Raw genomic sequence first — 23,495 nt, 5'->3', positions numbered from 1 at the left:
ATTTGTCTTGTCTAATTTTTCTCTTGGATTGAGCATAAATGGTACATGCTAGGCTAGTTTCAGCTAGTAGTGTTATATGGATATGTTAGTTACCTACCATACACTGAGACCTGGGTTCAATTCCCAGCCATGGTATGTAAGCTGGCTTTTGAAATACTGTAATTCCCTGGCATATGAGACCCTCCTCCCTCCGGTAGGAGGGAGGAGGGAATAAGCAGAAGGGGAGGAGGGTGCCTAATTAAACTCTCCCTAGCAGAGTGTGTGTAGCAGCTGTCCCTTAACTAATTAGTGTAGGCAGACGAGTGAGTCAAATGGCACAAGGATCTTGCCTTGTATAAGAGGGGGTGGGGCTCCACCAGTGAGTGCAGTCTGATTGGCAACAATGTGCCTGCTGACTGTGATGTAGAGGGTCAAAGTTTTGCTCAATAGAGCATTATGGGGCGAATCGAGCTTCCGGGAAAGTTCGCCTGCCAACCACCGAAGTTCGCCGGCGAACCGTTCGGGACATCGCTCCTGCGCAGTTTGTCTTGCTGTTACTGCACCTGCACCTGTGCTGGCCCTGGCCCCATGTCCTTTCTCAAGTGGTAGGTACCAACCACTTGAGAAAGGAAGGGATAACTGTCCAAAACAGCAACTGTCCTGTAACACTTACTCACCTCGCCCTAACACCAACAACAAATTTTCAATGGCGGGGGGACGCACACCCGGTGGACTTTCGGGCTTGGTGTTCCCTTGTTCTCTAGCATGCGCATGCATGCTATATTCTCGATTTGTCCTGGTGGCAAGGGGCATGGCCAAAGCACTGGCGCAAGAGTCATGGTATTTAAACCCTGAACTCTCACTAGTTAAGTGCTGTTGCATTGCCCTTATAGCCTGCTAGTTTATCTATTGTCAGTCCCTTGCATTTGTGTTTCCGTCTGCCCAGTGTTTGTTTTCCTGCCCACTCCCTGCCTGCCATTCACGCCAGTCCTATCCCTGTCAGTCCTGCTCCTTGCCTTTCTGCCTTTCCAGTCCTGTCATTCACTTGTCCTGTCAGCCCAGACCTGTCACTACCCGTGTGCCCCGTCCACCAGTCTGGGCTCTATCAGTACAGCCCCGTCCGTGCAACCCTGTCAATACAGTCTTGTTAATACGGCCCTCTCAGTATAGCCAAGTTTTTCCCTTCCAGGCTGCACACTCCAGTACTCCGGTACAAATCTAGCGTCCCCTGTCCAGTACTCTGGTACTTATCCAGCTAGTCCCAATTCAACCTGTTCCATCCAGCATGTCCCTTCCTGCCTGTCCTGTTCAGTCCACCCCGTCTAGCCCATCTTGTCCAGTTTTTCCCACTCAGTCACTCCCATCCGTCCTGTCCAGTCCATCCTGTTCAGTCCTTCCTGTTCAGCCTGTCCCATCCATACTATCCCATCTGCACTGTCCTGTCCAGTTAGTTTGTTAGTGAGTCATGCTCTTGCTCTGTACTCCTTCCCAAATCGGCAAGCTAATCCAGTCTGACTGAAGTCTGACTGGATTTCTATCCTAAGAACTATTGAGCATGGACAATTGTGCTTAGGATAGAAAAGCCCAATAATGTTCCTATCAGAAGCAAGACCAGAGAAACCTTCAGGTGGGAACAGTTTGAGAGGTCCATAATATACAGAACTTTGCAGTCCAGCCCAAGAGGGGACATGAAGTGTATCTTGTTTTTTATAAATTGTTATAGTGGTCATAAGCTGGATTCAAAATGTAACTTTAGCCAAAAATGTTATGAAATCATGTATATTCTAATATCAATTTCTGGACGATTGCAATCATATACAGTGGTGTGAAAAACTATTTGCCCCCTTCCTGATTTCTTATTCTTTTGCATTGTTGTCACACTTAAATGTTTCTGATCATCAAAAACCATTAACTATTAGTCAAAGATAACATAATTGAACACAAAATGCAGTTTTAAATGATGGTTTTTATTATTTAGTGAGGAAAAAAAACTCCATCTAAATGGCCCTGTGTGAAAAAGTGATTGCCCCCCTTGTTAAAAAATAACTTAACTGTGGTTTATCACACCTGAGTTCAATTTCTGCAGTCACTCCCAGGCCTGATTACTGCCACACCTGTTTCAATCAAGAAATCACTTAAATAGGAGCTATCTGACACAGAGAAGTAGACCAAAAGCACCTCAAAAGCTAGACATCATGCCAAGATCCAAAGAAATTCAGGAACAAATGAGAACAAAAGTACTATAATTGAGATCTATCAGTCTGGTAAAGGTTATAAAGCCATTTCTAAAGCTTTGGGACTCCAGCGAACCACAGTGAGAGCCATTATCCACAAATGGCAAAAACATGGAACAGTGATGAACCTTCCCAGGAGTGGCCGGCCGACCAAAATTACCCCAAGAGCGCAGAGAAAACTCATCCGAGAGGCCACAAAAGACCCCAGGACAACATCTAAAGAACTGCAGGCCTCACTTGCCTCAATTAAGGTCCGTGTTCACGACTCCACCATAAGAAATAGACTGGGCAAAAACGGCCTGCATGGCAGATATCCAAGGCGCAAACCACTTTTAAGCAAAAAGAACATTAAGGCTCGTCTCAATTTTGCTAAAAAACATCTCAATGATTGCCAAGACTTTTGGGAAAATACCTTGTGGACCGACGAGACAAAAGTTGAACTTTTTGGAAGGTGCGTGTCACGTTACATCTGGCGTAGAAGTAACACAGCATTTCAGCAAAAGAACATCATACCAACAATAAAATATAGTGGTGGTAGTGTGATGGTCTGGGGTTGTTTTGCTGCTTCAGGACCTGGAAGGCTTGCTGTGACAGATGGAACCATGAATTCTACTGTCTACCAAAAAATCCTGAAGGAGAATGTCCGGCCATCTGTTCGTCAACTCAAGCTGAAGCGATCTTGGGTACTGCAGCAGGACAATGACCCAAAACACACCAGCAAATCTACCTCTGAATGGCTGAAGAAAAACAAAATGAAGACTTTGGAGTGGCCTAGTCAAAGTCCTGACCTGAATCCTATTGAGATGTTGTGGCATGACCTTAAAAAGGCGGTTCATGCTAGAAAACCCTCAAATAAAGCTGAATTACAACAATTCTGCAAAGATGAGTGGGCCAAAATTCCTCCAGAGTGCTGTAAAAGACTCGTTGCAAGTTATCGCAAACGCTTGATTGCAGTTATTGCTGCTAAGGGTGGCCCAACCAGTTATTAGGTTCAGGGGGCATTTTGTTTTTCACACAGGGCCATGTAGGTTTTGAGTTTTTTTTCTCACTAAATAATAAAAACCATCATTTAAAACTGCATTTTGTGTTCAATTATGTTATCTTTGACTAATAGTTAACGGTTTTTGATGAGCAGAAACATTTAAGTGTGACAAACATGCAAAAGAATAAGAAATCAGGAAGGGGGCAAATAGTTTTTCACACCACTGTACCTTATACCACCTTCTGACCGGTGTACATTGAGTGAGACCACTGTGTTCTTTTAAAAATACATATATGTTCAGAAAATATCTGTAAAATGATTTGTAAAATAATTTAAATCAATTTCTTTTAATCTTTTAAGGTTTGCAACATCTGAAGATAATTTTCGCCGAACCAATTACATCTCTTACTTGGATGACCTTGCTTCAGATATAGGTGTCAAGCCAAACATTTGGAAGCTTTTCTTCACAGATCCAATTTTGGCATTCAACATTGTCTTTGGAATCTTTAGTTCATACCAATACCGTTTAAATGGCCCAGGAAAATGGCCAGGAGCTCGAAAAGCCATTCTCACTCATTGGGAGCGTATTCATAAGCCGCTCAATACACGAGTTTCAAAACAGGATCCTAAACTTCCACTTACTTCATTTATGCTCTTGTTTCTCTTCTTTGTAAGCCTGTTTGTGGCACTTTGGCTAAAAAACTGACATTTAGTATTGTACTGTTATGTCCTCAGGTCAAGTACACTTGAAATAATCTAATAATACAACAGAAAATGAAAGACTAAATGGACACTATGGTTTAATTTCAAATATATAAACTTGTTTTGCATTGTCCCTTATCAGTAACAATCTTTATAGCTTTTTAAAGTATGCTGCATTCATGGACAATTACAATGAGTTGACCTAGTCACCTTGCATATTGACTCTAACAGGACAGATAAGCCTTCAGATGATGCCATATTAATAGGAGAAAAGTAGGAAAAAAGAGGAGAAAAATGACATTTTGACAAGAGAACATGTAACATGAAAACTATGTTTTAGTTTTTCTAAAATATATTTTTACCCCATTTGAATGGTCTACATTCAATGGTAGCTAGCTATTGAGAACAAGCAAGACAGAATGTACCCTTACCCAGCAGTAGGCCAACAGGATTGAAATAAAGAAGATATAGGCGGTGATTTATTAACAACATTAGCAATGTCAAAAATGAGCAATACATTACTTTCCTCCTATGTTGCTGTCACTTACAGTAGGTAGTAGAAATCTGACATTACGATAGGTTTTGTGTTAGACCATCTGTAGTGCTAGTGCTATAGCTTTTATGTGCCATATTGTACTGATGGTGCTGTAGTGAGCCATCTTGAATGTGAATCTTTTCATTCAGATCTGTGTATTGGTTAATTTGAGTTGGGTGGACTTCTTTAACACTTGTTTATCAGGAAACTAACACAGATGGGTCTATGAGTCATATGTTACTTAAAAAGCACCATTATAGGGAGTGCTTGCATATACAGAATGTACTAATCTGACCCAAGATGTAGGACTCTTCATTAATGAACTAATGGCCCTTTAGTGTATGAAGTTAAGGGACATTAGGATATTTTTTAGGCTATAATGCATGGCTATGACTTTAGAAATGAGTCGTAAATCTAGTAGTTGTATTCCAGAGTGAATATCTAATTGTGTAGATGGGCGGATGGACATATGAAAGGGGGCCAAAAATCTATCAAAAGTATGCTGACCCGAAATTTGGTGCGCTTTCAGCCATTATCACTTGTTCGGAGTTGCTGATTGTCAAAAAGGGTTTTTTTCTTCCATACTCCATAGGCTAACATGGGGCTCCATGTTGGCCTATGGGATGAAAAGCTATAAAACCCAGCTGCTATTTCAAGAGGACGGAATTCTCTCAACTCATAGCTGGGCTGGCCACCTAGCTAAGTCTGACTGCGCTTCCCGTCTGAGGAACTTCTAGACTATCGTGAGGGAAGAGTTGCTCTCTAGGAAAGATAGAAGTTACTGCAACCTTGAGCGGGACACCTAGGAAACACAAGGTGATGTGATGTGTTTATAATTCTGATACTTGTTATGTTATGTTGTTATTCTCTGTCTTCTTTCCAATAACTTGGTATTGTATATCATATTTTGTATCAATAAACTTGTTAACCTTGTTACTTGTCTCTGATTTTGGAGGAATCTAAAAGAAGCTGCAATTGCTACCTGTGTAAGTGGTGTCACTTTTTCTGTAGCAATACACCATCTCTTCATGGGGGATTCTCAGCATGGCCTATATTCTTTATAAAGACATTCCCTGAGAAAATGTATACAAAGATGCTGGCCAGCCTCCTGCTCACCATACACTTATTTGGCAGTTGGCCAGAGCAACTGCCATTCACTAAGTGTTTTAAAAATAAAGAAACCCTATGAGAAGATGGGCAAGTCCAAAATCTGTTGGTAATGTCAGATTTCTACTACTTACTGTAAGTGACAGAAACATAGGAGAAAAGTAATTTATGTCTCATTTTACTCTGGAAGAAACGTACTTCTTATTTGTATATGTTTACATGTATTTTACTTTTTAAGATTTTCACGACAGAGATCCTTTAAATAAATGTATGAGTATTTTTGACAAAGCAGATTGATTTGGAGAGGAAAGATTGGGCACTTGGCTATAGCTGTATCTTCAGTGAGAGGAGGAAGGACTGATGCCAGTGCTCCACTGCAGCTGCATCTGGCAGAGGGAGTAAGGATCAAGCACCTGTAAGAAAAAGGGTTTGGCACTGGTAATTGGAGCTAAACTGAAAAAAAAAAATATGAGTACTGGTTAGGGCTGTCAGATAATTTAGACATAGATTATAAGAGTTTACATTAGGGTACAGGATAGAGAGAAAACAGTTTTAGCTGTTGGGGTAGGCATCTGGAAGGGTTTGGGAGCCTATGGTTAGGGAGCCTATGGTTGGGAACCTATAGAGGGAGTCAGAGCCGGGACAAGGTCCTCCAGCACCCAAGGCTGAGACACCAAAGTGCGCCCCTACATCCCTCCCACCCCAGCCATCACACACTGATTGCTATTAGACTAGGAGGTGCCCCAGGGCCCCCAACTCCCCTAAGACCTTAATCTCTATTTATCTGGCTTGCAGTCACTGCTATGTATCCCCTTTTCTTATTTCTTTCTGCTTCATACACAATTAGGAATGACAACTGAATGAATTGTGCGCCCCCTCCTACACTGCGCCCTGAGGCTGGAGCCTCTCCAGCCTATGCCTCGGCACGGCCCTGGAGGGAGTCTATGGTTAGGCTTTCGGGAGAGGGCAACATCAATGGGAGAGGTTAAGGTTGAGAGTTAGGTTACGATTAGGCATTGGAAAGGAGCTTTTCATAAAAGGGCATCAGATGATGATGCTTGAGGAAATTAGGGCTCCCAATTTCAGATAGTAGAATATCAGTAAAATATACCAATAGTTTGTGTTTCTAAAGTGCAAATTGTTGTAGTAAAATATCAGAAAATACTGATATTTTACTACAATTTAACCTAACACTACTCTCACACAGAACCCGCCTTAGTGTCTGTTTCCACTAGGGCTGAATTGGGAGTGGATCAGCAGTGTTTCCCCGCATATGAGAGGGGCAGGGAAATGCTGCCTACACCTACAATGGGCTGCCCATCTAATTCACTGAGGTGCGATTCTGGACGGCATGCTGCAGTTTCCACCCGAATCCCTATAGCCATGCATGGCGCAGCTTAGCGATTCGGGCTGTGCATTTTGCAACATGACGGGAGCCGCAGCTGAATTAGTGGAAACCGGCCCTCACTGATGCTTAACCTTAACCATCCTCCCTATGCCTAACACTATAACATTTTCCCACACACACCTAACCTTAACTACCCCCTCATGCCTAACCCTTAAACCCCCCCCCCCACGCTTTACCTATGCTTACCTTTAAGCACCTATGCCTAACCTTAAGCAAGGCCATTCACACACACCTCAGGAGCTACAGTATAGCCTGATATAAGCTGATATTTGCTAGTATATGGAATATTTATATAAATGGGATACAGTTGGGGACAGTTGGGGACATCAAACTTGGAGAAGGACTTAGGAGTACTCATTGACAACAAGTTAAATAAACGTACTCAATGCCAAGCAGCTGCAGCTAAAGCTAACAAAATTTTGGGATGCATTAAAAGGGAAATAAAAACTCGAGATGCTAGCATAATATTGCCCCTGTTTAACTCTCTAGTAAGGCCACATCTGGAATATGGAATTCAGTTCTGGGCACCACATTACAAAAAAGATATAGCAGTTTTAGAGCAGGTGCAGAGACGAGCAACAAAATTGATGCGTGGGATGGAAGGTCTCACTTATCGAGAAAGGTTAGATAAACTGGGTTTATTTAGTCTAGAGAAAAGACGCCTTAGAGGGGATCTAATTAACATGTATAAATACATCAGAGGGCAATATAATACCTTGGCGGATGAGCTTTTTGTCCCTAGGCCTTCTCAAAGGACTAGAGGACATGATCTGCGCATGGAGGAAAAACGTTTTAACCATTTATTTAGGAAAGGGTTCTTTACAGTAAGAGTGATTAAGATGTGGAATGCATTGCCACAGGAAGTCGTTATGGCAAACTCTATACCTGCATTTAAAGGGGGCTTAGATGCTTTCCTTGCGTTGAAAGACATCCATGGCTACAATTACTAGGTAATGCCTAATGATGTTGATCCAGGGATTTTATCTGATTGCCATCTGGAGTCGGGAAGGAATTTTTCCCTTTAGAGGCTAATTGGACCATGCCTTGTAAGGGTTTTTTCGCCTTCCTCTGGATCAACAGGGATATGTGAGGGAGCAGGCTGGTGTTGTACTTTATACTGGTTGAACTCGATGGACGTATGTCTTTTTTCAACCAAAATAACTATGTAACTATGTAACTATGTAACTATAGTAGATAATAGTTAGTATAGAGCTATTAATAAATGACCTGATCAATAATAGACCTATATATTAAGGTAAATACGTTTGCTTTTATATATTTTATTGTGAATCAACATTAATGGCTGTTTGTTATGAATACAAATCCAAAACAAAAAACCATGTGACTGTGTAAACAAAAAGACCATGTGACCGTACAGATGATGCACAGAAAAAAAAATATATACTAAACCTGGTGTGTCCATGTTCCAGGAACGTCTTGTACATGTTCTCCCCCAAATGGTGTCCTCCCGTGTCTCCCATGTGTCCCCCTGTGTCCTCCATGTGTCCTCCTGTGTCCTTTCTGTCTCCATATGTCCCCTTCTGTCCCAAGTGAGTGTGCCCTTTTGTCCCAAGTGAGTGTCTCCAGTGTGTCTGCTCCCCTCACATGCCTCTGCTGCCTCCCCCTTGTCTCCTGCCTCCCCATGTGTGTAGAAGCAGCTGTGTTACCTAATCCATAGCCCCATGGGGATTGCAGACCTCCTTCTCCTCCGCACGATTCCCCTAGTGGATGGCTTGTACTGATTGCGGCATCTGCACAAGCCGTTACTAGAGCGAGCAGCATGGAGGAGAAAGCCTCTGCAATCCCTGTGGGCGCCATGGATTAAGTAAGCCAGCTGCCGCTACACTTACACAGGGCAGCAGGAGACACAGGGGAGAGAGAGGATGCATGAGAGGGGATCAGGCACACTACAGACACAGATGCAGGGAATCCCCGATGTGGCGGCAGGTCAGTGGTTCGTATCTTTGTATTTGTAAGTAGGGAATTCCCTGCATTCACTGAATAAGACGCAGGGACTTTTTCTCCCCATTTTGTCAGGAGAAAACGTGCGTCTTATACTGCAGAAAATACGGTAATCAATAATGTGCAAAATAACATACTAACCTAGAATAAAGATAATCTGTGAACATACTTGATTTCTTGGCTTACCTCACTCCAATTAAGAATATCAGATCTAGATAGATGTCATAGAAACAACGCCTGTGTCATAAGTTCTAATTGTAATGTTTATTGATGTCATTATGATTAAAAAAGATGGAGGTTATTTATGTTAAATAAGCAAAGTGGCGTCAGATATTTATGCACCTGTTCCAATAACCTGATAGATTACTGTTCTGATAACCTGATAGTTTACTGTTTCAATACCCTGTTTGTTTAAAATGTCACAATTTAGAGAATGTACAAACTAAAAACAAGTAATAATTATTGTGCATCACCAAATACCTCCTAAAAAACACCATCTTAGAATCATTCACCAGTGATGCTCGGATGGAGGTCGCGATCACGAATTGCCGTGATTCCACAACCATTTTTCAGCTATCCGCCACGGGTATTCGTCGCCGGGGATCAATTTTCATTCACTAAAATCCGATTCATCCGATTCAGCAGACCGTGAATGAATGCATTCACACACGTGAAAACGGTGCAGAAGCTGTGGTTAGGTCGTGATTAGCGGAAGTAGGTGGAAGTGACTTCCCTGGGCCAATCAGAGGTCCCCCAGCCAGGCCCTAGCAACCAATCATAGGAGGGGAGGCTATGCCCTCCCCTCCTTCATATAAAGCTCCGTCCTTGCTAGACTCTGGTACTGAGAGGATCATCTCCATGCCATTGTTGCTTCAGCAAGCGCATTTTCTGTGTCAAAGACTCAAAACCCAGCGTTTTTACTCCTAACAGTGTTCTTATATTGTACTTGTCAGTTGTATTTAGTCAGGTAGCCAGTGAGTCATTGCTGTAGTCAGTGTAGTCAGAGTGTACTGGTGATTAGTGTGTTTAGTGCAGGCAGGCAGGTTCACAGTGTACTGCTCACTTGTATTTAGCCAGCCAGTCATACCAGTGGCGTAGCTAGAAACCTCTGGGCCCCGATGCGGAATCTGGATGTGGGCCCCCCCCCTCCCGGCAACAACAGCCCCCCCTCGCAACACCCGAAGCACACACATATCCAAATCCCCATAGCTGTGCATGGCATGGCTATATCAATTCCGCTTTCCAGCAGTTCAATTTGCAAACATACGCAGCATGTTTGCAGAGGAAATAGGGCAATTAGTAGCAAGATGCCAGTCTGAAGGAAAATAATCGCTATGTGCGCAGCATTCACCCGATAATAATTATTATATGCGCAGCATTCACCAGAAAATCGTTATGTGTGCAGCATTCACCAGAAAATAATCGTTATGTGCGCATCATTCACCAGAAAATAATCGCTATGTGGCCAGCATTCACCAGAAAATAATCGCTATGTGGGCAGCATTCACCAGAAAATAATCGCAATGTGGGAACATTCACCAGAAAATAATCGCAATGTGGGAGCATTCACCAGAAAATAATCGCAATATGGGGAGCAGTCACCAGAAAATAATCGTTATGTGTGCAGCATTCACCAGAAAATAATCGCAATGTGGGAGCATTCACCAGAAAATAATCGCAATATGGGGAGCAGTCACCAGAAAATAATCGTTATGTGTGCAGCATTCACCAGAAAATAATCGCAATGTGGGAGCATTCACCAGAAAATAATCGCAATATGGGGAGCAGTCACCAGAAAATAATCGTTATGTGTGCAGCATTCACCAGAAAATAAACACAATGTGGGAACATTCACCAGAAAATAAACGCAAAGTGGGAGCTTTCACCAGAAAATAAACGCAATGTGGGGGAATTCAACAGAAAATAAACGCAATGTGGGGGCATTCACCAGAAAATAGACGCAATGTGGGGGCATTCACCAGAAAATAAACGCAATGTGGGGGCATTCACCAGAAAATAATCGTTATGTGGGGACAGTCACCAGAAAATATTCGTTATGTAGGGGCAGTCACCAGAAAATAATCGTTATGTGGGGAGCAGTCACCAGAAAATAATCGTTATGTGGGGGCAGTCACCAGAAAATAATAGTTATGTGGGAGCATTCACCAGAAAATAATCGTTATGTGGGGAGCATTCACCAGAAAATAATCGTTATGTAGGGACAGTCACCAGAAAATAATCGTTATGTGGGGGCAGTCACCAGAAAATAATCGTTATGTGGGGACAGTCACCAGAAAATAATCGTTATGTGGGGACAGTCACCAGAAAATAATCGTTATGTGGGGGCAGTCACCAGAAAATAATCGTTATGTGGGGACAGTCACCAGAAAATAATCGTTATGTGGGGACAGTCACCAGAAAATAATCGTTATGTGGGGGCAGTCACCAGAAAATAATCGTTATGTGGGGGCAGTCACCAGAAAATAATCGTTATGTGGGGGCAGTCACCAGAAAATAATCGTTATGTGGGGGCAGTCACCAGAAAATAATCGTTATGTGGGGACAGTCACCAGAAAATAATCGTTATGTGGGGGCAGTCACCAGACAATAATCGTTATGTGGGGGCAGTCACCAGACAATAATCGTTATGTGGGGGCAGTCACCAGAAAATAATCGTTATGTGGGGGCAATCACCAGAAAATAATCGTTATGTGGGGGCAGTCACCAGAAAATAATCATTATGTGTGGAGCAGTCACCAGAAAATAATCGTTATGTGGGGAGCAGTCACCAGAAAATAATCGTTATGTGGGGAGCAGTCACCAGAAAATAATCGTTATGTGGGGACAGTCACCAGAAAATAATCGTTATGTGGGGAGCATTCACCAGAAAATAATCGTTATGTGGGGAGCAGTCACCAGACCATAATCGTTATGTGGGGAGCAGTCACCAGAAAATAAACCTGTACAAATAAAAAAAATTCACTCACCTGGCCAGCCTCTGACGTGAGCTCCCTGACATGCAGCCAGCCTCCCTCGTGCAGCTCCTCTAGCGACGATCCTGCAGCGGAGCAGCCTGTTTCTCCCTCGCTGACAGGCAGAGCAGGGCTACGGGAATATGGCGCCGGAAGCCCTGTACTGGAGACACAAATAGTTTCTAGTGCAGGGCTTCGGCAGCCATCTTGCCGTAGCCCTGCTCTGCCTCCGATAGAAACTGGCTGCTCCGCTGCAGCACCCTGCTCTGCCTCCGGGAGCCAGTGCGGGGATTTCAACACCTGGGGGGTCCAGGCCCCCGGGCCCCTCCCCCGCCTCTTTAGGAGGCGGGCCCGGTCGCTACGGCGACCCCTGCGACCGCGGGCCCTACGCCCATGAGTCATACACTTCAGCTACTACTTACAGACAGTCATAATGCCACTGCCAGTACTGTTCATTCAGTAAGTTTCGTGAGTAACATTGTGTACTGTGCTCACTGCTCACTGGTATTATTCATCTCAATTGCCAGTGATACCCTTCAGTTAGGTTGTACTCTGCTCACTGGTATTGTTCATCTCATTTGGCAGTGATACCCTTCAGTTAGGTTGTACTGTGCTCACTGGTATTAATCATCTCATTACCCAGCGATACCCCTCTGTTACGTTGTACTGTGCTCACTGCTCACTGGTATTGATCATCACATTTGGCAGTGATACCCTTAAGTTATGTTGAACTGTGCTCACTGGTATTAATCATCTCATTACTCAGTGATACCCTTCAGTTACATTGTACTGTGCTCACTGCTCACTGGTATTAATCATCTCATTTGGCAGTGATACCCTTCAGTTACGTTGTACTGTGCTCACTGCTCACTGGTATTAATCATCTCATTACCCAGTGATACCCTTCAGTTACATTGTACTGTGCTCACTGCTCACTGGTATTAATCATCTCATTACCCAGTGATACCCTTCAGTTACGTTGTACTGTGCTCAGTGCTCACTGGTATTAATCATCTCATTTGGCAGTGATACCCTTTAGTTACATTGTACTGTGCTCACTGCTCACTGATATTAATCATCTCATTTTGCAGTGATTCATTAGCAACATGTCTGGCAGGGTTCATGGGGGTGTCAGGAAAGGGAGTTCCATTGCTTCAGCCACTTCTGGGACTGCTCCACGACCAGGGAGAGAATGCCCAGCTGTACGGGGTCATGGTCCAGCAGAAAGGGCAGCACAGCCTGGGCCGAGTCAGCGGACGCCATTATCACAATATTTTAAAACTTCTGGACCCCGTGTGGTGATTGAGCAGAGAGAACCTGACGTATTGATGGACATCATGACTGCATCCCAGACCTCTACTGTGAGCAGCACTCCAAGCAGCAGCAGCCAATGCCCCACGCTTGCTGTGACATCCACCCCAGCAGCCAGTGGTCAGCAGCCCTCCCAGGATGACAGCGTTCTGTCCCTCAGTCCGGCATCTGGGAACATATGGATGGCTGAAGCTCAGGACCTACTGGGGACAGATATGGAGGAGATTCAGCTCGAGCCAGAATCACAACTCTTATTGAACGATGTTGATGAAGAGGGGTCTGTGTCTGTGGATGTAGGTGCAGAAGAGGAGGTGGGGGAGTTAGAGGAAGAGCTTGATTTTGATGACGATGATGATGATGATGATAATGTGGACTGTCAGTATGTGAAGCCTGAGTCCGGGGAAGAATGGTCGGAGCAGGATGATGAGTTATCTAGGCCTAGGCAAGGATATCACCATATGTCAGGCAGTGGCTGGTGCAGCAGTGGGCGTGGAGGGAGTAGACAGGACACTGCTTCAGCCGGCACCACCACCATGCAACCCCCAAGCACAAATTGTTCCACTGCACCCTCTGCTAGCGGTAGCGTCCAGGGCCACAGTAAATTGAAGTCACCAGTATGGAACTTTTTTTGAGGTGTCAAGCCAGGACAAAAAATATGTGGTCTGTAAGTTATGCAGCAAAAAATTGAGCCGTGGGAAAAATATGTCCAAGATGTGTACCTCATCCCTCCAGGGCCACCTGAAGAGCTGCCACCGCCGTCAGTATGAGGAGTTCAAGAGGAGGCCGGCACTGCAAGCAAGGGGTGCTGAGAACACAAGGCCCACCACCGCAGCAACAACATCCCTCCCTCAGGGTCGTGAATCCCCCGCCGCAGCAGCAGTACTAGCATGCAAGTGCTATTCCACCTCGGCTACTCAGGACACAGACATTGAGGCTGGCAGCCAGTCGTCTCTCTCTCCTCTGTCTCCCCTGCATCACATTGTTGTCAGACCCTGCTGAGCGACACCTTTCAGGGTCTGACCAAGCTTCTGCCTCCAAGCCACAGTTGCATCCGCAAACTAAATGACTTACTGACCCGGGCCATGGCATCACAGCTGCTTCCCTACTCCTTGGTGCAGGAGGGGAGCGATATGCGGACACTGCTCCAATTTGGCATCCCCAAGTGGCAAATCCCACCGAGTGGCAAATCCCAAATTACACTGTGGTACTATTAGTGAGTTGCCATGGTCCTTCTGTGCTTTGTCCTCCTAACTCAGTCGCTACCACATTCTGCATTCAAACTGCCTGGGTCCACTGACACATCTAATCTAATGCAGGGGAGACAGATGAGAGAGAGACGACTGGCTGCCAGCCTCAATGTCTGTGTCCTGAGTAGCCGAGGTGGAATAGCACTTGCATGCTAGTACTGCTGCTGCGGCATGGGATTCACGACCCTGAGGGAGGGATGTTATTGCTGCGGTGGTGGGCCTTGTGCTCTCAGCACCCCTTGCTTGCAGTGCCTGCCTCCTCTTGGACTCCTCATACTGACTGTCAGTATGTGAAGCCTGAGTCCGGGGAAGAATGGTCGGAGCAGGATGCTATTAGTGAGTTGCCATGGTCCTTCTGTGCTGCCAAACTGACCGTCCGCTTTGTCCTCCTAACTCAGTCGCTACCACATTCTGATAAGAAATTCCCATTTTTATCTCTTTCTTGCTCTCAGAAGCCATGGAAACTCACTGGTAGTACCACAGTGTAATAGTGCTGCCCAAAAAATTAGATGCGTCAGTGGACCCGGGCAGTGTGAACGCAGAGTGTAGTAGCGACTGAGTCAGGAGGAGAAAGCAGATGGTCAGTTCGGCAGCACAGAAGGACCATGGCAACTTACTGGTAGTACCACAGTGAAATAGTGCCGCTTAAAAAAATTAGATGTGTCAGTGTACCCGGGCAGTTTGAATCTTTAGTTAGATTGGTGGATAGCATCCACCAAGCCCCTAGATTCTCTCCAGGCCCAAGGCAATTGCCAGTTTGACTTTTGGATAGTCCAGCTCTGAGTTTTGAAAAAAATGTAAAAAAACTGGAGGGTAGATTTATAGAGGAAAATGCATTTTAGCTCCTGCATGGCGTACATTTAAAAAAGTCGCGGTCAAATTTAGGCGCGATTTATCGGGCAAAGAAAAATATCGTAATTTAGAAATATCGATAAGTTAACGGTATTTGTAATGTAAAATTGATAATTCTGATTATTATTATTACAGGTATAAAACAGATGTGAGATGAAAACGAAAATATAATAACGTTAAATATCGTAATGTAATTCAACAACACAGCTTAACCCAACCCTACTCTCACACAGAACCCTCCCTTGGTGGTGCCTAACCTTAACCACCCCCCCCTGGTGGTGCCTAACCCTAACCCCCCATGGTGGTGGCTAACCCTAAATATACCTAACCCTACTCTGACACAGAACCCTCCCTGTACCTATCCCTAACCCCTAGACCCCCTAGTGGTGCCTAACCCTAACCACCCCCTGGTGGTGCCTAACCTTAAAACTCCCCTGGTGGTGCCTAACCTTAACCATCCCCCTGGTGGTGCCTAACCCTAACCACTTCCCTGGTGGTGCCTAACCCTAACCACCCCCCTGGTGGTGTCTAACCCTAAATTATCGTAAATACTTCATATATTATCGTAAATAGAAATGTCAAATATCGTTATTACATCTGTACAGTGAATGTTATATTTTCGTAATTACAAAATTATATGTATTTGGACAGAATTTGCTTATATTCCCTTTATTAAACATGTTCATTTACCGTTATTACACCAAAAGACTTTTTAAGTTATCGTTATGGCTGATTTTTTCTTTATTTAGCGTTATGATATTCGTTCTGATATATTATCATAAACTTTAAATTACCGATATTACCGATTCCACAACAAAATTAGGAATATTACCGAGTTTACTTTATCGATTTACGTAAAATATCGATTTTAGGCACTTGCGCCCAAACATATGCAAAATTGAGTGTAAATTTACAAAAACGATAATTAACATTAGAAATATAGCCGCGCCCAAATCTATTAGCGCTATTTTTAGCTGATCCGCATGCATGTGCTATTGTCACCAAGTTTGCCAGGATTAATAGTGGGAACATGTAAAAATGTTGCAGGAAAGACGTGGAGCATGCATTGGATATACAGTACTTCTTTTGGTATTAATAGTCTTTTTGTATGGCTGAAAAATGTAAAATGTGCGGCGTGTATATGTACATGTCGATCAGGTAGTGTAAGGGTTAGGCCCACTTCACACTGACAGACCAAACTCCCCGTTTAGTGCACTGCAAACAACTGCAAAAAGAAATTGTCAATAGTTGACACCCTCAGGAAATAAATGTTAGTCCTCCTGGTGGCAATCTTTGTGTAGTGCTCACCATGCTTGTGCACACGTTTACGGGAGTGTCGGCGATGGTGTTTTTTCCTAGCCCCTGTGGTCTGGCTGAGGTAGTTCAATGACAGTAAAGTGACCAAAAAACCTATACTGCAGAAAAATTTGACATGTACACATGCCTGAAAAATTCCGGTTTTGTTACAGCCGCTGCTGTTTTGCAAATGTTGCATCTTTTCTGACTTCTGGTAAGTTGGTTTCATTTCTGCCACTTTGTGCTTATACCTAGGGTCTAGTAGCTTTGCCATCCAGTACTTCTCATTCAGCTTCTTTGATACAATTTTCCACACTCCGAAAATACCCAATACATTTTTTTTTATTAAACATTGTTTCCCACTATCTTTTTAACATATCCTGAAAATGTGGTGTTTCTAGGATATAAGGGGCCTTTGCTATTAACTGCTGGGAAATATTTCCCACACGCTGACCAGCGGCATTTAAATGTATCGTTTTTTTCTTTGAACTTTAAAATCGATTTTCTCAAAAAGTATAAGGTCTTTTTGAAAAAAAATGTTCCTCTTGTTCCCACTGTTCTTCTTAACATTCCCTGCAAATTTGGTGCTTCTGGCATTTAAGGGGGCTTTGCTATTAACCGCTTAAGTCGGCGGGCGTTTAATTTTCCCACGGTCAGAAGGAGAATTTTAAAATCGATTTTCTCAAAAAGTATAAAGTCTTTTTGAAAAAAAAAATGTCCTCTTGTTCCCACTGTTCTTCTTAACATTCCCTGCAAATTTGGTGTTTCTATCTTTTAAGGAGGCTGTGCTATTACACATTAACTGCTAACAAGGAGAGAGGGGAGGCAGGCACTCAGCAAAACTGTGGATACTGTGAGGCTGTTACACAGCGGTAGTAGTATAATTCCAGCAGAAGTTACGTGCTCAAGACTGTAGTGGACAATACATTGCAGAAACTGGCAAAAAGGAGGAAAGCATGAACGTCTGGCACTGTAACTTTAATAAAGGCAGCAGGTGTGCAACAGATGAATCAAAACATCAACACAAGAACGCATGTCCGTGCAGTAATGTGGTACTTATCGTGCTCTGCTGGAATGGGGAGGGAGCTATGGGCGCCAGAGGGTGCACGGCCTTACGACCGTTTCGCAATGGGGTGAGCCTTGTTTCTTCGGAGGCTGAAGTGCACGAAGTGCTGGTCGGAAGGGACCATCGAAATAGCCCACTTCCGTAAAGGTCCCCGCCTATCTGTCCGGACGGCCTGGAGCCAATCAGAAAGGAAAGACACAGTGTGCGTCATGATGGGCGGCTCAATGAGTCGCCGCATTCAAAACACGCACATCACGTCAGGAGAAGATCAAGTCACCATGGCAACTCGGGACGCTCCCACGTCCCGCGAGAGGCGGCAGCAAAACGCTCTCAGCCAATCGCTGGGGAGGGGGCGGGAGAGGCGCTCAAATGGTAAGCAAGCATTGCATAACAGCGTCCTCCCCTGTGCAGCAAGGCAGGCCGCGTTGGAACTTGGCAGCCCGCGATGCAGCACAAGGGAGGTCTTCCATACCACGACTCATGGTATTTTTACCATGAGGAAAAAGCTTATTAGCTAAGTGGTGGTATCCTATCGAGTCGCCAACACCAGTAAAGCTATAACCGGTATGGAGATGAATAGCTCCAGGTCGGGGTGAAAGGGGAGGGGAAAAGAGGGAAAGTGGGTGCTGGTGAGACTTGGAAACAGGAATTCCTGGAACATTCAGCACGGCTACAGAATATAGTGCTGGATAGGAGCAAAATTGAATTAAGCTTGATTACATCTGCCATATCTGAAAGCAAATTGGCATACAAAAAACTGGTTCCAGACAACGCATACAAAGCAACTCTTGACAAGATAGACAAAAAACTGGTGCCATTGCAGGACAACATTAAAGCACGTAAATTGAAGAAATATCTGAGAGATAGAGAGGATTATAAGTTTGGTAGAATCTTTAACTGGGGTCCATTCGTTAATCAGGGACCGAGAGGTAGACCTCATTCCCCTAAGAGGCCCAGAGGCTACTGGACGACCGAGTCAGAGTCCAGTGGAGACGAGACACCAAACAAAAAACCTAAACGACAACCACGAAAGCCACAGAAGTCACCTAAATCACAAAAACCTAAAAAAAGCACCGACCGAGGACCAACGGGCCCCTTTAGGAGAAGAATCCGGCGAGGAAGAGGAGGGAACAGGAGAAAAACAAGTCTCTTGGGAGGACAAAAAGAGGAAGAGCAAGAAGAGGAAAACAAGACGTAACAATGCCATCCAATATAAAAACAAATCTGGTCAACCTTACCACTGAAATACTTCCAGAAGGAATTGAAGAATTACTTAAGGGTTTGAACTATTCCCTATCCACTGAGTTTGACTACTCTAGATTTAAGGTAGATTTATATAAGGGAGTTAGGAAGGTAGGAACATTAGACACAATTTCGAAAAGAAAAGGGCAGATGGGGACAATCCAGTTAGCAATTTTCAATCAGGAAGAAGGCCAACTGTGGGAACCCTTCCTTTCAGTACATCAAAAAACTGGAATGACAAGGACTTAGAAACAATCTCAGTTTTGAACGAACTGTTAGCGGAGTCAGTTCCGACTGAAGTGTCGCTACGTGACCCTAAGAAATTTCAACCTTGCAAATCTATTATGCCTTTTCCCACACAAGCTGGATCCGCCATCGACATCTTTGAAAAACAAGTGGATAGGGAGGTCAAAGCCCTTTTGTACCCCCAGTCACGACCCATCCTTACCCCAGTAGAACTAAAGGCCTTAAATTGGCTTAAAGATCGCCCAGATCTAACTATTAGAAAGGCTGACAAGGGGGGCTCAGTAGTCATCCTCCCCACTGCAACCTATAAAAAAGAAGCGTTGAGACAGCTTACTGATCTTTCAACTTACAAACCTTTAAAGGGGGACCCCACGGTGGGATATCAATCCGCCTTGAGGTCCCTCTTGAGACAAGGGGTGGAATTGGGTTTTCTAACCCCCAGGTTGGCTAGAGATTTGTTACCTGATTTTCCGGTGAAGCCGGTCTGGTACCATTTACCTAAAATACATAAGTCCCTGACCGACCCACCAGGCCGACCAATTGTGTCGGGCCTGGGGTCGGTCACGGAAAGACTCTCCAGGTATCTGGATCATGTTCTCAGACCTCTCTTGTCCCAGGTCCCTTCTTACTTGAGTGACACCCTCGATGTTTTAGAGGGCCTGGAGTCCACATTGTGATGCGAAGGGGACCTGTTGGTTACCATAGATGTCACTAGCCTGTACAGCAGGATACCGCACTTAGAGGGTCTAAAGGCTGTTAGAATGTATCTGGACAGAGGTGACAAAGACTCCCTCTATAATGAATACATTTGCGACTTCTTAGGCTTTATTACTCATAATGCCTTTATGTTTGGCGACACTTGGTACCAGCAGGTCTCCGGCACCGCAATGGGGACTCCAGTCACTTGTACCTACGCTAACCTTTTTCTTGGGGCCTGGGAGGAGAGATACATCCACACTCGGGACAATCCGTTTAAACCTAATCGGAGGATGTGGTCCAGATACGTGAATGATGTCTTGGCCTTCTGGTCGGGAGATGGCTCATCTCTATCCAGGTTTTTGGAATACTTGAATACCAACAATGTGAATATGTTGTTTACAATGGAATACTCCAGTGAAAAGATCTATTTTTTGGATCTCGAGTTGGTGGTCAGTAAAGGCATGCTTGTAACAAGGGGCTATCGTAAACCGACGACCTCCAATACAATTTTGCATGCCGATAGCTACCATCCCCACCATGTCACGAAGTCTCTCCCATTTGGTCAATTTCTGCGTTTATGCAGAAATAACACCAACTTGGAGGACTTTGTGAAGCAGGCTACAGAACTTAAACTACGCTTGCTTTCAAGAGGGTATGTTGCAGAGGAGCTAGATCTAGCCATGAGTGAGGCTTTGAAAAAAAGATAGATCAGATCTAATCAGAAAAAGGATCCACAATCCTGAACATCGAAAGAAAGGGTCGGGGGTATTTACCTTCGGTTTTTCACCTATGAATAGGGAGATCAAAAGGACAATAGCAAGAAATTGGCCTATTTTACTTCAAGACCCCGTTCTCAAAGAATGTTTACCATCTAAACCTTTAGTTGCCTTTAAAAGAGCACCCACTATTGGAGATCTCCTTACCCACAGTGATTTTAGTGAAAATCGACACAAAACATGGCTGGATGGCATAGCCTCCGCAGGTAACCACCGATGTGGGGCATGCAAGGCATGCCGGCCCGGCACATGAAGACAGGTACATCTTTTAGATTAGGGCCAGTTCAATTTAGGGTCCCTTTTTTTGCAACCTGCAGGACAATCTATGTCGTATATGCACTATGGTGTCCTTGCCAATGCTTTTACGTTGGCAAGACAACCAGGATGGTCAAGGACAGAGTCTTGGAGCACGTCCGCCAGCTACCTAAAGGCAAGGGCTGCCCGAGAGTGGTGAAGCACATGACTGCTGCCCACAACTCGGACCCCAACCTTCTGTCCTTTGCCATCTCCCACACAGAGGTGGCAACAGAAACAAATTGCTTCTTACATTAGAAGCAAAGTGGATCTTCAAAACCGATGCCATGGGCCCTTTAGGCCTAAATGACTATGTGAATTTAGCCTGTTTCCTTGACCCATAATTTTTCTACACCTTTCGGCTCTTTTGTCTACCACCGCTCCTCGCCTTGACACACTTTGGCCGCATAGGCTATTAGCATGCAAATTTGCTGATATAGCTTTTTTAATAATTATTTTAATATATTTTTGGTAAAATTCTAACAAAAAATGTATAAAGGATTTTTTATGGAGAATAGTTTTTGTAGATTTTTATTTATAAGAATGTTTCTACTAATTACCTTGTCATAGCCTGCAGCCAATTGTTTGTTACCTGGGTATTTCTGGATTTTCCAGGTTTTTAGAGTGGCTTCCAATTTTCTTCCATCCGTGCTCTCTTTGAGCCTTCCTCTGGGACTAGTGCCCGCTACACTGCCCTTCCCCACTTTTTTCCTCCACCAGCACCCACATTCCCCACTTTCCCTCTTTTCCCCTCCCCTTTCACCCCTCCCTGGAGCTGTTCATCTCCATACCGGTTATAGCTTTACCGGTGTTGGCGACTCGATAGGATACCACCACTTAGCTAATAAGCTTTTTCCTCATGGTAAATATACCATGAGTCGTGGTATGGAAGACCTCCCTTGTGCTGCATCGCGGGCTACCAAGTTCCAACGCGGCCTGCCTTGCAGCACAGGGGAGGACGCTGTTTTGTGATGTTTGTTTACCATTTGAGCGACTCTCCCGCCCCCTCCCCAGCGATTGGCTGAGAGCGTTGTGCTGCTGCCTCTCGCGGGACGTGGGAGCGTCCCGAGTTGCCATGGCGACTTGATCTTCTCCTGACGTGATGTGCGTGTTTTGAATGCGGCGACTCATTGAGCCGCCCATCATGACGCACACTGTGTCTTTCCTTTCTGATTGGCTCCAGGCCGTCCGGACAGATAGGCGGGGACCTTTACAGAAGTGGGCTATTTCAATGGCCCCTTCTGACCAGCACTTCGTGCACTTCAGCCTCCGAAGAAACAAGGCTCACCCCATTGCGAAACGGTCGTAAGGCCGTTGCACCCTCTGGCGCCCACAGCTCCCTCCCCATTCCAACAGAGCACGATAAGTACCACATTACTGCACGGACATGTGTTCTTGTGTTGATGTTTTGATTCATCTGTTGTACACCTGCTGCCTTTATTAAAGTTACAGTGCCAGACGTTCATGCTTTCCTCCTTTTTGCCTATTACACATTAAAGTCGGCGGGTAGACTTATTCTAAATGGCAGCAAAGCAGGGCTTAAAATGATAAATCTTGTTCAGGCAGGACAAAAAAAAGCAGGTTTTAAAACTATAAATTACGTTCACAAGGTCTGCGCCATTAAAACGATAAATATTGTTTTAAACAAATATCAGGCAGAAGGGGGCGCCATTATTTAACCGGCGCCATTTTTCACTGGACGCATAGAGCTGGAGGCATATGAAGATCAGCAACTTGGTGAAAAAGATCTTATGGCAACAGAGGTGATATTTGCATTGTGGACCAAGCCCATCCTAATGTCCAACTTCCCACATAGACCAGATAAGAGTAAGTTGTCATAATTGTTTTACTGTATATGGCTGAAGTACTGAGATAAAATAGAGATACTGTGTATGTGATTATTGAGTCTGGCCAGCTGTGCCAGGAGGGTCACATATCCAATGTCTAGTGTTTTGTAAGCTTATGCAGACTTTGACTTTGCTTTCCCAATCATATGGCTTGTCCACCTTTCTGTTTGCAGTTTGTATACTGCTGAGAAACAGCTCAATGAAGTGAACAGAATACATTTTATAAGTAGCTGATATGAAAGTGAATAAGCTGCTTTGATAGATTTGTGATTTTTCATTTTGGGAAAACGTACACTGAGAGAAATATGGAACCTGCCATTGGTGACTTTGATGTGAAGAAAAACAAAAAGACACTTGAGTCACTTACTTGCAGGACTCACCCTCTGTATTTACCATATTTTTAGGCATATATAAGATGCTCTGGACTATAAGATGCACCTAGGTTTAGAGAGCAAAAAACAGGAAAAAATATACTAAACCTGATGTGTCCATGGTCTAGGAGTGTCTTGTAGATGTTCTCCTTCAATTATTGTGTCCTCTATGTAACTCATGTGTCCCTATGTGTCCTCCTGTGCACCCCATGTGTCTTGTTCTGTCCCCTATTTGTTCCCTTCTGTATCCTTCTGTCCCCCATGTATCCCCTTTCTGACCCCATGTGTCACCTTCTGTCCCCATGTGTCACCTTTTGTCCACCATGTGTTCCCTTCTGCCTCTTATGTGTCCCCTTATTTCCTCCAT

At 44.4% G+C, this 23,495-nt stretch overlaps 1 protein-coding gene across 1 annotated transcript in view; it reads left to right on the top strand.

Moving 5' to 3' along the window:
- The window catches only part of LOC137522549 (dimethylaniline monooxygenase [N-oxide-forming] 2-like), a 93,510-nt gene extending 88,145 nt beyond the window's left edge, over positions 1 to 5,365 (top strand). Inside the window, exon 9 of the mRNA XM_068242629.1 lies at positions 3,556 to 5,365. Within this exon, the coding sequence (XP_068098730.1) occupies positions 3,556 to 3,901 (346 nt within the window). The 3' untranslated portion in view covers positions 3,902 to 5,365. The remainder of the gene's footprint in view (positions 1 to 3,555) is intronic.
- The last annotated feature ends 18,130 nt before the right edge of the window (positions 5,366 to 23,495 follow it).

The sequence above is a fragment of the Hyperolius riggenbachi genome, chromosome 6 (genome assembly GCF_040937935.1).
Source record: "Hyperolius riggenbachi isolate aHypRig1 chromosome 6, aHypRig1.pri, whole genome shotgun sequence".
Taxonomy (NCBI): domain Eukaryota; kingdom Metazoa; phylum Chordata; class Amphibia; order Anura; family Hyperoliidae; genus Hyperolius; species Hyperolius riggenbachi.
Note: the sequence above shows the minus strand (reverse complement) of the source record. Positions and strands in the feature narration are given on the sequence as shown.